Source organism: Xyrauchen texanus, chromosome 9, assembly GCF_025860055.1.
Source record: "Xyrauchen texanus isolate HMW12.3.18 chromosome 9, RBS_HiC_50CHRs, whole genome shotgun sequence".
Taxonomy (NCBI): Eukaryota; Metazoa; Chordata; class Actinopteri; order Cypriniformes; family Catostomidae; genus Xyrauchen; species Xyrauchen texanus.
Genome location: NC_068284.1, coordinates 20,220,250 through 20,235,995, shown reverse-complemented (window position 1 = coordinate 20,235,995; position 15,746 = coordinate 20,220,250). Strand labels below are relative to the sequence as shown.

General features: G+C 37.8%; 1 protein-coding gene across 1 annotated transcript; it reads right to left on the bottom strand.

Annotated features, from left to right (window-relative positions):
* Window positions 1-595: 595 nt before the first annotated feature.
* On the bottom strand, window positions 596-15,513 carry LOC127649616 (uncharacterized). The gene is made up of 4 exons (XM_052134815.1): window positions 15,382-15,513; window positions 1,388-3,410; window positions 1,132-1,220; window positions 596-933 (listed from the first exon to the last, which is right to left on the bottom strand). The coding sequence occupies exons 2-4, from the start codon at window positions 3,297-3,299 to the stop codon at window positions 922-924; spliced, it is 2,013 nt and encodes a 670-aa protein (XP_051990775.1). The 5' UTR covers window positions 3,300-3,410; window positions 15,382-15,513; the 3' UTR covers window positions 596-921.
* Between the last annotated feature and the right edge of the window lie 233 nt (window positions 15,514-15,746).

Sequence of the window (15,746 nt, the reverse complement as noted above, 5' to 3'; positions counted from 1 at the left end):
TTTTATTTCAAGGTTTAAACAGCACTTTGCATTTTGGAATAATTCAAATAGGAAGAAACATAATCTATTAAGATGCAATATGAATATTATGGAGTGAAACTCACACATATTTTGTATTAATATTTTCACACAAGAATAAATGTTCACATTATTAGCAGGCAATCAAAGCAGAACATATCTAAAATACAATGTAATTATAGAACAGAATCCAGCTACTTATCTTGTAACACCTCGCAGAGCTACATTCAAAATGTATTCAATCATCTACAGTACATCAGACATCATTCAGACAGTCCAAGCAATGGATTTCCCTGTCTTAAATTGCACATTTGGAAAAATGGATAAAAATAAATGTATTTCTGCTAACCTCTGTTCTGTACTGTATTAGGTATTTAATAGTTCAAATGACAAAATGTCTTATAACAAAGTTTATTTGTTAATATAAGACTCAAAATTATTGTATTTTTTTTAAAATTATGCAAATATTTTAAATAGTAGAATAATAAAGTTCTCAATGTTTAACATTATTTTGTACAAAGTGCAGTTTTGGAATACATTATAAATTGTGCTTCATCTTCAATAATATAAAAGTGTATCCAGGATCAAATTCAGAAGGAAAATACTATACTATTGCCATAAGAAAATGTAAAAGGTAAAGTTTTACTGTGCCGTAAATAGATTTTTAGTACCTACCTAATTAGTTTCAAGTTTGTCTAAGTACTGAATGTATTACTCTCTAAACTATTTATGCATGCTTTCACTGTAATAGAGACTTGATTTGAGTTTAGGTGCTTCATATAATCAAATCATTCAGTCTTGTTTCTGATGATTGGCAAAGATACCTGCCTCCCATCTCTGGGCCAGTGCACATTTCCGTCTGACTCGAGGGTTAGGTGCCTCTGGGAACTAAAGTAGAAAGTTTCACCTGTAAAACTGCATGCAGTTTTAAGGTGAAATGAGCACAGAACAATGAGATTTTAAAGACATGTTGATAAAAAACAGAAAGATGCATTGAAATGAAATTCCAAACAGTAATGTATGATATATGAAAGAACAAACAAACCGAAAAATATGCATAGTTCAAAAATTGACCACTTTTGAACATAACATACATGCCTAAATTTAGAGTACCTTGTGGTCACAGGACAAAGCAGAGCGGTCCATTTTGCGTGTCTTCGAAGGAGACGAGGGGGATGACGTTGATTTATTTGGTATTTCTCCTGTAAAGTATCCAAATCAAAATAAATGTAATTTACTTAAAGCAATAGTTCTATCCCTTTAACTACACCATTATGTTATGACAGTTTGAAGTAATCCCCCCAAAGAATATCGACATTAAATGGCTCCATTAACACATTTCTACCTCATTATTTAAAAATAATTGTACCTAATCGCTCATAAGTTAAATTCTGCCATTGGCTGGGGGACACTAGGACTGTGTCATATCTGTTCTTTACATATAGTTCTGCTCTCTGCCTCCTGAGCTCCTCTTCTCTTTGCTTCACCATTTTGATTTCCTGGTCCACCAGAGACTGGGTGCTATGTGAGCGCAGTTTGAAAAAGGGATTATTGTGAAACGTGCTCTCTTGTGTCTCTTGGTATGCAGTGCTCAGGCAGAATTCCGAGGCACTTCGGATGATGAGATTGGATGTCTCCAAGATAATGACGTTGTTCATGTCTGATGGCCATTCTTGGCAATTTCTCTTTGGAGTGAGCAGCCCTTCTTTCCCCTGACTTAGTGGGCTGATGGGATACGAATCTGGCTTGAGTATATTTACGTTGTTGGCAGTCATTTCGTGGTATGTGGGGCCTCTTCCAGATGAAGCAGTAATGGAGAAAGTTGGAGTTCTTGCTCTAGGAGATTTTTGAGACTTGCATCTGTCCTCTGGTGTGTCAAACATCCTTCCTCGCTTCCCAGGCTCTGATTTGCTGTGTTGAAGAGTACCAGGCCTGAGATTAACTTGCGTAGCCTCAACAGCAGAGGCCTTTGCCATTGCCATCTCTCGCCTGAAATTGTCTTCTCGCTCCAGAGCTTCACGGATCTCCCTATCCACTGAAGTCTCTGGCTCATCGAAAGTGGACCTGTAGCTTGTGTCGTCTAGACCAGAGTCTTCCGAACAGGGGCTAAACTGAGCGTACTGGTAATCTCCCAGACCAAGACTCTCTATGTCTGTGTCTTTTCTAGGGCGGTCAATGTTGCGCACAGGTGTATACATGAAGCTGTGACCAACCTGACAAGACCCCAGCCTCACCACTGGCACCTGACCCTTGGTTTGCTCATCCATCTTCTGCCATTGCTTGCGAGCCACTCTGAAATCCAAGTGCTCCATGCTGACATTTTCACTCTTTATGTCCTGAACCACACAGAAGTCTTGTGGCACCCTCTTGTCAAGCTCAGATGTTGAGCAGGACAGGCGCTGCAGGTTGTGCTTTGAGCTTTGCACAAGCTCTTCCTCATCCTCTGGAATCTTGGTACAGTAATGGACAGTGGAATCCAAAGCAATATCCTGCAGCTCACATTCCGTGGGACATTCTGGTTGTTCTAGAATATCACTTTCACTGATATTCATCGCCAGGGTTACATCTTCATTTTCAGCATTACTCTCATTCACCACATCGTCTTCCTGCAATGCTTGGTCCTCAGAATTGTTCTCTGGTTCATCCATACCAAAGAGATCACCATTATCTTCAACCTCTTCTTTGTCAACAGTTGATGAAACTACAGACCTCCATTGCTCCTCAGCATCACTGTCTGATGAAATAATGGCCATCTCCACATGCAGACAATCACTTAATTCATCTAGATCCATATCCTTTGATTCAGTTGGGACTTCTGAAATTGCTAACTCTTCGATTTGCTGCTCTATCCCAGATTTTTCTTGTTCATCCACCTGTTCCTGGGGCTCAATGTGTTCTTCCTCCTGGACATTATTGGAAATGTTGATTTTCTCTACCTCTTCTTGTTGGTCATTCATGTGAGAGCCTTCGTAAAGCTCAGAGGTCAAAGGTTCTCTGGGTTTTGAATCCTCTTGTTCTTTTACCTTGGCCAAAAGGCCCTCTTGAGGGTCTATGGTTTCATCAGATTCTCCTGAGCTATCACATTCATTGGTTAGGTCTTTGCTTTCTTGCTCATCTTTGTCTTCCTGAAGGTTGCTCTTTGTGGTATCTAGGTACTCTGAGAAATATGTGGCAAAACATTCTTTATCCTTGCTGAACTGGCATTTCTGGTCCTCTATATACCCAGGATCCATTTTACAGTCTGTTAGAACAGCCATTTCGGAAAGCAGGCTGGTCTCCATGGTGACTGCCTCAAAGTGTTATTCCTGCTCTTTTCGTTGCTGATTTACAGAGTTGCTTTTGTCTTCATTTAGTTCACTCTCATTTGACCTTCACACACCATCTGTGGCTCTCTATGAAAGTTAGATTGAAAAAATATGTGTTTAGAATTAAAGGAGCACAAATTTGACACAACACTGAAAGCATCACAAATACCAAGGCAAGTTTATTTTATTTATACCAACACATTTTCTCCTAGTCTTGCTTCTTTCGATGGCTCACAATTCATAAAGAAAACACTAAGCTAGAAGAAGCAGCTTTATGCTTTTTTTGAAAACAACTGCAATGTGTCTCTTAAGTTTCATCAATTTAAACTGTGAGACAGAGGGTGGGTGTATGTCTTTGCTAACAAATTACCATGAGATTTGGAGCATCTCTCAAAGCAGGCTGAAAATGTACATTAAAGGATGCTCTCCTAGCCTCAGATAATCAGAGCTACAAAATGACTTGCCAACCCCCCCCCATCAAGATGTTGCCTATGCCTAAAACCAAAACTTTTCAGAGGTGGGAGCTAAACAGTCTGCACTAAAGGAGCACAGAGATAAGGAAATGACAAACTACTATAAGGTGATAAAATCGTTAACCCCATATTTTTCTAAAACCAGGTAAAAGGAATCTTGTTTAATGTTTCACTCTGTTCTTACTTTACCCTGGGTTAATAATTAATCCTGGGTATTCATGTTGCCATGTTTCACACTATGCGTTCGTAAACCCCCTGGATTAACATTCATTTGCATATTTGAGGTGTCAATAACAGCGATTGAATGAATACAGCTTGCGAAGGACATGTAACCTGTTAATGTAGCTGCTCTTCAGTAGAAATGTCATCAAGCAAATCAGCTGTTTGACTTTAGTCTTCTTAAATATATAACGAAAACAAGGAATAGTATCTCTGTCTCTATACTGCATTTGCCATCATTGTTCGACACTTCATTTCACTTTGTTATTCTGAAATCTGACTCCGGAACAGATTTTGACTCCCCATTACTTGATTGGTCCTTATCCCTAAAGCCCACCCCTACATCCACCCAAACCATAGAGTGAATTTTCTCATCATTTACTCACCCATATGCCATCCGAGATGTGTATGCCTTTATGCACATAAAGGCAGAATACAAGTAATCCATATGGTGGACTTCAGTGGTTAAATCCATATCTTTAGAAGTGATATTATAAGTATGGGTAAGAAACAGATCGATATTTTAGCCCTTTATTACCCTGCAGCTTTCACCTGGTTACCCACTGAACAGGTTGAGCCAGGCAAGTACTTGGATGGGAGACCTCCTGGGGAAAACTTGGAAGAGGTATGCTGCTGGAAGAGGTATTAGGGAGGCCTGTGGTCTGTGTGGGTCCTAATGCCCCAGTATAGTGATGGGGACACTTTACTGTAAAAAGGCACCGTCTTTCAGATGTGTAGCGTATTTAGGGGTTTCAATGAAAGTTTGCTAACTGGTTAAGTTAGCGATGTTGTGTTATGCTATTAGCTTAGCTGTACTGTATTGAAAATATGGCATCGGTAAGTTGCGCATGTGTGGTTAGTTGCCCCAGAAGAGTCTCTTTAGGACTTCCCGTGAACTTTCGTCACCATAGCAACCAAGAACAGTGATTTGTGGTATGGGTCAACACTAATGAAAACAGTTCTTTGATGCATATGAATGTCAGCGCACTCCACAATGCACAAATATACAGTAATCAGTTAAATTGCCCAGATTCTCACACCAATATATGTAGCGAATTTGGTATGATAAATGTTCACTGCACGGGTTAAAATGTCTTGTACATTACCATTATTTGTAAGGGAAACAGTAAGTGTGAGCTAGGAATTAAATTAAATGGTCCTATTTCTACATTACTATGTCAGGATATTTATAATGGAATCAGTTGTGTTTGACAACCGTTATAATTTAGATAAATGACAAATAACTAGATTATTTGTCTGAATAAAATTATCCACCATTAAAATCGTAATACAATGTCTCATTGTAATTCAGCTCACAAGTTCTACTGTAGGGAATTTGCTTTAATAAGAGAATTATGATTAATTCTCTTCTTGGAGTAATATTATTCTCATGGCTTATTGACCGTAATATTACACATATAGGTATAGATTTGAAGCGAAATATTTTAGAAACAGGGATGAGATTATTTATCTAAATATACCAGAGTCAAAATATCTTTAAAGGGAAACATGAATAATTTATCATAACTAGTTATAATTAATTATGAACATTTGGATTTGAATCAACTTGCTGTAGCTGAATTAATATTCCTGTCAATTTATTTGTTCGTCCAGCAAACACTCAGTATTGATCGTCTATCAATTCTCAGAAAGGATATTTTTCGTGGCCACACAAAAATAACTCTTTCATAGCATGTAGCTGTGATCGAATTGTTAAATTAACGTTGATTTACAAGCAGACCAGAATCAACTCGCAAGAATGTACAAAAAAGTTTATTTAACTAAAATACGAACACATAACTAATCTAAAAAAAACATACACATACACATGAAATCACTCATACATGGGAAAGGGAAAAGTGAAAATAAAATGAAACCGGAACAGAAAAGGGGAAAAACAGTTATGAGAAGAGTCATTTTTGACTATCTGAAAGGACCATCCGTTTCTTAAATTAAAAGCATCTTTTGTTACAAAGGGGTTTACCTCTTATACTAAAGCTAAGTTCAGTTAGCTACTGGTACGATACTTGCAATTGCCTTGGCTGTTGAGAGAGCGCCCGCATGCAGTCGCAGGAGAAAGGCTTTATGGTTCGATGGTGTTGAGTCGATGGTGTTGAAGTTGCAACCAATTTCTTCCACGTTGAATGAAGAAATTAGGATGAACCGTAGTGTTCATTGACTCTATGGTAGGTGAAGTTACACATGGTTTGCAACCTCTGGGTCAGCACGACCAGCAGCAGAGGGAAGAGAGTCAGGGGAAAGAGAAAAAGTAAGAGGCGGGACGTGTCTTTTAACTTCTGCTGGAGGTCCCTCCTCTCGAGTCTGGCTTGACCAATAAGAAAGGTGCAATTTCCAAGTGGTTAATGTTCCTTTGTTTGGAAGCTGACTCATTTGCATGATTGGGGTTAGTTTAAGCCCCTTTATGCTCTGATTAATATTGCAAGCATACAATGCATGCTGTCAGAATTATATATGTACCATTGTGCAGGATGGTAAACAAGGATTCATTTGGTAGGGAACATGATACTAAATAATTTTACATTAGCTGGTATTCCTGTCATAAGTCATGCATAAAACAGTATACAGTACAAAAACCATTTACAAGACAGTAATGATCCTATACACAAAGTCCTGGGAATATATATGTGAATTTATAGACAGTTTGTCTATAATTTAATGAAGTCTGTTGTTCTGGGCTTTGAGGCCATTTCTTATGGTGGAAAGATTGCTCTGGCATGCAGCTTACCTCGACCGCTTGGAATGTCACTGATGCCTACTAGTTGCTGGACCTTGTCAAGACAGTGTGAAGGCTTGATAATGATCAGTGGGGGAGCAGACATAACGGAGTGGGCTTGGGACTACTTGGACCTTTGCTTGTTACAGTCTTGAGACATCTGTTGGCTTATTCATTAAATAATGAATAATTGTGTCTGATTGGTCCAGATGCTACAGATGAGACATTAAACTGAGGACCTGACTCTCTGTGGTCATTCAAAATCCCAGGGCATTTCTCGTAAAAGAGCAGGGGTGGATCCCTGGTGTCCTGGCCAAATTTGCCCATTGGCCTCTATCCATCATGGCTTCCTAATAATCCCCTATATGTAGATGAATTGGCTACATCACTGTTCTCTCCTCTTCACCAACAGCCGTTGTGTGGTGGGCATTCTGGCACACTATGGCTGCCATCGCATCATCCAGGTGGATGCTTCCCTCTGGTGGTGGTAAAGGAGATTCCCCCAACTCTATGTAAAGTGATTTGAGTGCCTAGAAAACCGCTATATAAATTTAAGGAATTACTATTAATATTATTATAAATCTCTGCTTTCACTTTCACATTCTTCTTTTGTTTTGGGGGATTTTGTTCATGCAATTAGCTTTTGAAAGCACTTTCAGGAAAACTGTATGAGGCAAATCTTTGCCTTGGTAGTTATATATCAAAACTTTGAAAAGCTCTCCAGAGCCTTATTGATTTTTTTACTTAAATTTAAGCTGACCTAATAACAAATGATATGACACTGTTATAGTAGTCATAATTTATTACCAAAATATGATTGCTGAGGCACTGTGTTTTATGATTTTTAAAAAGTAGTAGTTGCATGGCAACATGCTCTGCCTGAGGATGATGTCTTGCTTTTGGAACAGCATGAGCTATGTACTGTAGTAAGTATGCTAGTGAAAATGTTTGTTCTTTACAGATAAATCTTTATCAAAGTGCTATGTAGTAGGTTTATTATGGCTTTATGAGCCCAGTGAGTTTGTTGAGTAAGAGAGAGAAATAAAATGTGTTGTTCGTATTGAGTGAACATTACATCCTTTTATGCATACCAGCTGGTGCTGTTACCACCATTCACCCTAAATCTGTTTTGGAAAATATGTTTCTGATGTCCTGAATAGTCTGTAGTGCCCCTTTGAAAATGGCCATGTAAAGCAGGCTCTGTAGCACCCCCATTTTCATCTACAGTCACCAAAATTGGTACATATATTGTTCTCATAAAGCCGAACAATTTTCATACTCAGTTTTTAGCTCCGCCTAACAGGAATTCAACCATTTGGGATTTTCTGAAAACCGCAGGCTCTGAACTTTTAAATACTCCTTCTAGGGGATGTGACAGACACCAAATTGTGCAACATCATGCCAAGACATTATAGATGCTAAATTGCGAACAGATTTCTGGTATTTTGAACAGTGTCACCATTGTGAAGCAATACATTTATGGCTAAAAATGTCCTTATATCTTCTTCGGCATTGTATGATTTTGATGAAAATTCAGCTGTATGTTTGGTAATGGGGCTGATCACATTTATGCGGCTATTATGGGTCACGACATAGTGCCCCAAACTGGCAGCAGGAAGTATGGCACTTTTAACAGACTTTGAAATAGCCCTCTTATGTTAAATTCTAGAGACTGTTGTGTGTGAAAATCAGCAGGCACAGAAATACTCTAACCAACCTGTCTGGCACCAAACAAACATCCATGTGATTATCTAATCAGCCAATCATATTGCAGCAGTGCACTTTATAAAACCATGCAGATATGGGTCAGGAGCTTCGGTTAATATTCACATCAACCATCAGAATGAAAAAAAAAAAGAGAATTCAGTGATTTGGACAGTGGCATGATTGTTGGTGCCAGATGGACTGGTTTGGGTATTTCTGTAAATGCTGATTTTCTGGGATTTTCACGCACAATCATCTCTAGAATGTATTCAGAATGGTGCCAAAACAAGAAACATCCAGTTGAGTGGCAGTTCTGTGGACTGAAATGCCTTGTTGATGAGAGAGGTCAACAGAGAATGGCCAGACTGGTTCGAACTGACAAAGTCTAATGTAACTCAGATAACCGCTCTGTACAATTATAGTGAGAAGTATATAATTTCAGAATACTATTCTGAGATGCTGGTTGGCACTGTTTTGGTGGCACGAGGGGGACCTACACAATATTAGGCAGGAGGTATTAATATTGTGGCTGATCAGTGTATATAGTTCTCATAAAGCCGAACAACTTTCCTACAGTCATTAGCACTGCCCAACAGGATGTCGGACATTTTGGGTTTTCTGAAAATCACATGCTCTGAACTTTTAAATACTCCTCCTAGGGGATTAATGTGACTGACCAAATTTGTGCAAGATCATGCGAAGAAATTGTAGATGCTAAAATTCTGTAGTGCCCCCTTTAAAATGTGCATGTAACACCTCCATTTTCACCTGGAGTCACCAAACTTGGTACATATATTGTTCTCATCAAGCTGAACAACTTTCATACTTACAGTGATTAGCTCACTGCTGATGTAAAATTTTGCTCACACATCAGAGTCGTTGGCCATTAGGGCTGGACAAAAGTTCAAGCATGGGCATGTAGGGGGTGGGGGCTCTGTAGCACCCCCTTTTTGAATATTGGAGTCTCTTTTAAATTCTCTTTCTAGTGGATACATGTGACTGTCACCACATTAAGCCAAACACTGAAGATGCTAAATTGTGAACAGATTTTTGATATATCGAATGGTGTTGCCATGGCAAGGCATTAAATTAATGTTGAGAAATGGGAAACAGTATATTTCTCATATCTTATGTTTGCAATGTGTGATTTAGATCAAAATTGAAATGTATGTTTAGTCTTTGTGGCTAATCACATGGATGTGACTATTTTGTGTCACGGACATAGTGCTATCACCTGGCAGCAGGAAGTGTGACACTTACAACAGACTTTAAAATAGTCCTTTTGTATTTACCCAGATTGCTTCAAAATTGTTTAGAATAATGTAAAATGCCAATGCATGTGTCCAACTTTCACTGTTTTTCGAAAGTCACTGGGTGGAAATGGACCCATGGTGCTTGGACCCATCATCGCTGCTTGCAGCTATATTTCGATTTGTTTCCTTGTCTCAACCTTGGGATTCATATCCCGAGGTTAACAGAGCTGGCCAGATCCAGCCCTGTTTCTGCTTTGTGTCGGACTCTACTACATGTCTCTGAGTGATGAGGACTAAATGCAGATGGTGGCAGCCAGACATCACTTCAATCTATTATGATGGACTTCAGGGGATTAACTGATGCCAACTCCACCTTCAGCTTGCTCACTGGGGATCTAAATACAATTATTATTTCATTATTTATTTTTCTAAACAATTTACAATCATATTTAATGAAACTACACAATGATGACTCGAAGACTTTTTAGATATTACAGTTTCATTTTTCTGTTAAATGCATGACATGATGTAAAGCTTCTTTGAAACAATGTGTGTTGTGTAAAGCACTATACAAATAAAAATGATGACTTAATGGTCATGATATCTTCCCTGAATAGCAAAAATGGCTGATCTTTTCACTTTAGATCCTAAACTGGACAAAGCTGTAAGTTAAGCTCAATAAACAGCATTTGTGGCATAATGTTGATTACCACAAAAATAATTTGGAATTCAAAACCAAAAATTGAGGTAGTAAGGCACTTACAATGAAAGTGAATGGAGCATGTAACCATTCAAATGCACAATATTTCAAAATTAAGCCTCAAGACTTCTATCGTCCTGAGACGCGAGCATGACTGCTGTGTGCATTGTCAATTTCATTTTTTAATAGTTTTCCTATAAACATTGTGTCAACATATGTGGACCGCAGGACAAAGTTGTGACATTTTAAATAATACTAAGCTATAGAAAGTGTTTATTATGTTTCTAGGAGGGTTTGTTATTCATGTTTTTGATATCAGATATTAGAATGGGTTCAAAGCAATGGACAGCATCATCCAATCACTTCCAGCCATGTAATAATACAATTATACATTGTAAATTATGAAACTATGTACCAGGGGTGAAAATTTCATCAAAATGTTGGGGGGGACAATAAACATAACAATTCTCAAGAGCAATTTTTGAAGGGGACACCAATAATACAGGCAAAATTGTACTTGCAAGGATACGTGTACACCGAGGAAAGCCTTACTTCTATTATTAGTGTAGCATGGAGCTAAAACGGGTAATATGGTGTCTAAAATGTACATCACTTAATATCAACTTCTTGTTTATTAAACTTGTATAAAATCAAAATCACATTTGTTATCATGCTGATATCTGGAGAAAAACTGCACTCTTCTTGTGATATTATATTAGATTAACTATATTAAATTATATAAACCGACTAAATCACAGTGAAAGCGTTAAAATCTAAATGCGCACCCGGACTAGTCTAATCTACAAGACTAACGTTACATCACGTAGTGTATGCGTACACTCTATGGGTGTGTGTGTGAGTGGGGATATACTACTCTATTAAACAAGCTAGGTAAACGCATAGACTGTATTAAACAAGGGTAACGTTAAACGTATAAATCGCTAACATAGCAGACTGCATCAGTGACAAAAGTACATTGGTACACAAGTACAAAATCATATATTTGTTTTTTGACATGATTTATTAATGACTCAGCATCATCTATATTAAAGAGAAAATAATCACTTCATCCGATGTTTAAAGTGAATAAAATAACATTGACTTACTGGAGTTCCACAACTACTCAAAAACTTTGTTCTTCTCTCCCGCCACCGGAATGTGTGTGTGTCAGTGGTGAGGTAAAAGGGGCGGAGGCAGTGGACCAAAGCACAGTGAGGCAAGGGAGGGGGGACTCAAAATGTTTAAAACGTTTTTTTGTTGTTGCCCCGTTTGCATTTGTATTATTTTATTTCTTAAACAATTATTTTAAGAATATATCATTATATTATTTACAACACACATATTTTAATGATATTTTAGGGGGGACAACCCTCAGATAGGGGAGGTCCTGACCCCCCCAACCCCTCCGCGATTTCCGCCTATGCTATGTACTCATTCCCATTGTCCCATGTCTTCCAAACATGTTTAGTGGTCCAAACAACAGTGTGCTGTCTGTCTGCACTGGTCTCAGAATAGTTCAAAATGCACTTTATTTTCATCCTAAGCAATGGAAGCATAAGTGGTATTTCTAGCAGGAAGACTATGGATCCTTACGCTTTCATTCAATCAGGCATCTAATCCAATTACAATACAGCCTCCGTTTTATAAGCCTACACACCTGTATTTATTGTTCTCATACTTCCATTATTTTCACCCACTCCACCCCATCTCCACTGGTTTAGATCCTGTCCTGGGCGGGGGTAAGCTCTGCTCCCCTGACGTTATCGCCTCCGGCAGGATCTGACAGTTCAAGCAAGTATCTGAGCCCTGAACCATAGGATGGGACTTATCCCCAAATATTATAAGTTTCTCTAAATTCATAATAATTCCAATCATCCAGAGTCTTTTCTGATAGAAACTCCATATAAATCCTCTAAAAGCAAATATTTTCAGCTTTTGGATGTAGCCATTGATTCTGTGAAAATGCACAGAGAATATAGTAATGCATTTACTAATGTTAACAAATATAACTGTATTGTACAGTGATATCAAAACACAATATAACAAAATTTATATTAAAATGAAACGAAATGTCCCACAGATCACTTAATGTTGAAAGTTATTCAAAATAACATGTTTTAAATTTCCACATATGCTTATCAGCGTTTTACTGTACATGTTAACACAATCTTTTAGTGTGATAAAATCAGGAATTTACTGGCGTTACTGCATTTACTAGATTACAGGGTTTACCGTTGTTGAGATATTTATTACTTTACACAGATGTTATCAATTGATTATTACAGTAAAATTATGCTAACATGTATAATGTTTACGTCTTGTGGCTGTACTTTTGAAACAGTGTGTAATTTCCATTGTAAGTATTTTGCTGTAATGTAACAGCAAAGTTTTTCTTTTTTTTATAAAGGTAGTTTTTTTTAGTAATCAACATTGTTACACATGCTGTCGATTGAGCATAACTTTGCACACAAAACATTCCTTTAAGTTAATTTGATATTATAATTGATATAAAGTATATGATGCTCTGTAGTCCATGAGAATTAAATCTTGTCTGAGTGATTATTGCAGTGTCGAGGAAGCAAAGGGATGATGATTTGATAATGAACACGAGTAGATCAGTAAACAATGTAAAATGGAGACAATGCAGCATCATAACTCTTGTAAAAACACAGGGCAATCTGCTAAACATGACTGTTCCACAAATGAAGCACACTGAATCACTGCATCATTCTGTCTTCGTGCTTGTGCATGCAGATGCTCACCAAAGCAGAAAAGGATGCAACAGATACACAAAGCTTCAGTTTACATACCAGCAGCTTTAAAAAGAGGAGCCAAACGGAAATCATATCCAATCTACTGCAAAACACACATGCCAGAATAATTTGTAAAGATAACCAAGAGGCAAAGCGTCACGAGTAATTCATATGGTTGAACGCAAATGGGAAAATCAAGATCGTGACAAATCCCTGTTCAGACTAATCGATCCGTTAGCAACTGTCAAAGGTGAAATAGAGCAGAAAGAACAGATATTGGCAGAAACGACAGCGACTCGGTGTTCCAGCCCCACCAGTACTGGTTGCACTGAACTTCAGAGCCTCTCTTTCCCTCTGTGCACCCACACTTTCTGAACCAACTATTGAACGCTTGCCTTTGCCCATGCAACTAAACATGCAGTCCATATTCTGAGCAAGGTCACTCTCACTGTGGGATGTTATTCTAACATGTCTTTTATGATATGGAGCATTTGACAAGGGAATTAGTGAGAATATTATTTTATTTTTTACACTGAAAAGAAAAACACACAGGTACTCCTCACTGCAGACTATAGAGTGATGACGTATTGGATTTAATCCCATGCATATTGGATTTTAGTGACGTAGTGGATGTTTTAATGCGCATACATTTTTCACATTTTAATGTTTGTTGTATTACTGTAGCGGTCATTAACACAGTATATATTCATATAACACACATGTACATATTTTGTTAACATATTTACATATAAACGAAGTATGACATTGTGCGATTATTTAACCGCAAAGGGCTACAGCGATTTAAATTAATTTATAGATTCATCAAGCTGTTCGCTTCAAAGTCTATGCACGCTGCTCTGTCCTGTCTGTATGGTGTATACGCATTATTACAGTGTACTCAGAGCGGTTATGTGCTCCACAACCAGTGGACTATTCTGTGTCATTTTTAAAGTGCTCCAGATTAACTTTAATTTCACTTTTGCACACTTCCAAGTATATTTGACCACTACATGTTAATCTACAAATAATTCACCCCATGCCATTTATGTACATAGGAGGAGATGTTGAAATGAGGAGCACATTATAGTGAGGATTGCTTAATTTATATATGTGTTTTCTGTGGGTGAAGAGGAAAAACAAGGAAAACTAATTTATGACATCCATTGTTATTACCATTTTTAAAAGTTGAGCTATATTAAACAAAACTCTCTGTGTAATACTTTAATACTAAGTAATAATGTACTCAGTGTAACCATAAAAAACAAAACATCCACTACCTCATTGCGTTAGTGTCCGCTGCAAGGGCCATTGTTGTTTACTATTTAGTGAACCCTGGTGTTCAGGTCTTATTGGTGCTCTTTTCAGGCAAAATGTCTCTGGAGAAAATCTCTCTGGAGAAATCCGATTATAAATTCTGTGAGGTTTTATTTTTTTAACGCTTCATCCTTGGTGCTGGCATAGAAAAAATGGGGGGGGGGGGGGATGACTCAGGGATGATGCATATATCACTCACTTTAATGAATTATTATAATACTATTATTTTTTTTTACTTTAAAATACCAGTTGCTGTGGACAAAACTCATTCTCCCTTCATAGATGACAAGGACTTAAACTCTAAGCCAAATAAATCCTCATAAATCACTGTGTGACCTTTAACTGATCTGTTTTTCCAGGAATAACCCAGACACTAGGGACCTCTGAGGTCATTCAGTAACACTCACCTGGCACATCTGTTTTACAGTGATCCCATCTCCTTTATTACAGTGATCCCATCTCTATTTGTTTTGTAACAACACAAAAGTCTACATTCAAATGTTATTGAAAAAAATATTAATGAATGCTTACATGTCTTTTTTGTGTGTGTTAAATACACTTTTTAAATTTGTTTTAGCATTATAACAAAAACATTCCACACAAAGCTTGCAGTACAACTTGGTTAAAATAATGACAGAGGGTATTATGTCTTTCGCTTGTCTGTGTTGCTCAAGCTCTGCGTATTTTTTTCCTTCTTTTATCTACCATCCTACACACTTGAATACTCACCCAAAAAAAACTGAACATTGAACAACAGAAACACATCAAGTATCTCTATCTCTTCCTCTCATATTTTCTTCCCAACAATAACAAATGTACAAATGTGCATCTGGCCCTTTTATAACTCTGTTAAAGATGTCTAGAAATGTCAAACTGTTCTCACTCGATGTAGGTGCACAATGACTCACCTCCTCATCCAGAAACTGACAGTTGTGTCACAATACAAGAGCATCAACAGAAAAGTTTTGAATGGGAGTACTTGCTGATGAAGCTTTCAGCTTGGCTGGATCAGCGATGGAGGTCTGCTTTCTTCATCTGGGTGCATCTCTGTGTGTGTATTAGTATGTGTGAATAGAAGCCAAAGCTCTGATTGAATCCGTGGGAATCAGCCAATGGCTGCACATCAACTCCTCTGACAGACATGACATGCTTATTCTCTCTCACACACGCACATAACAAACTTATAAATACATACTGTATGCACACAATCCTCACTGCTCTGACAAAATCCCACGCTAGACGTCTGTTATGAGACAGGTTGCTTTAAGTCACC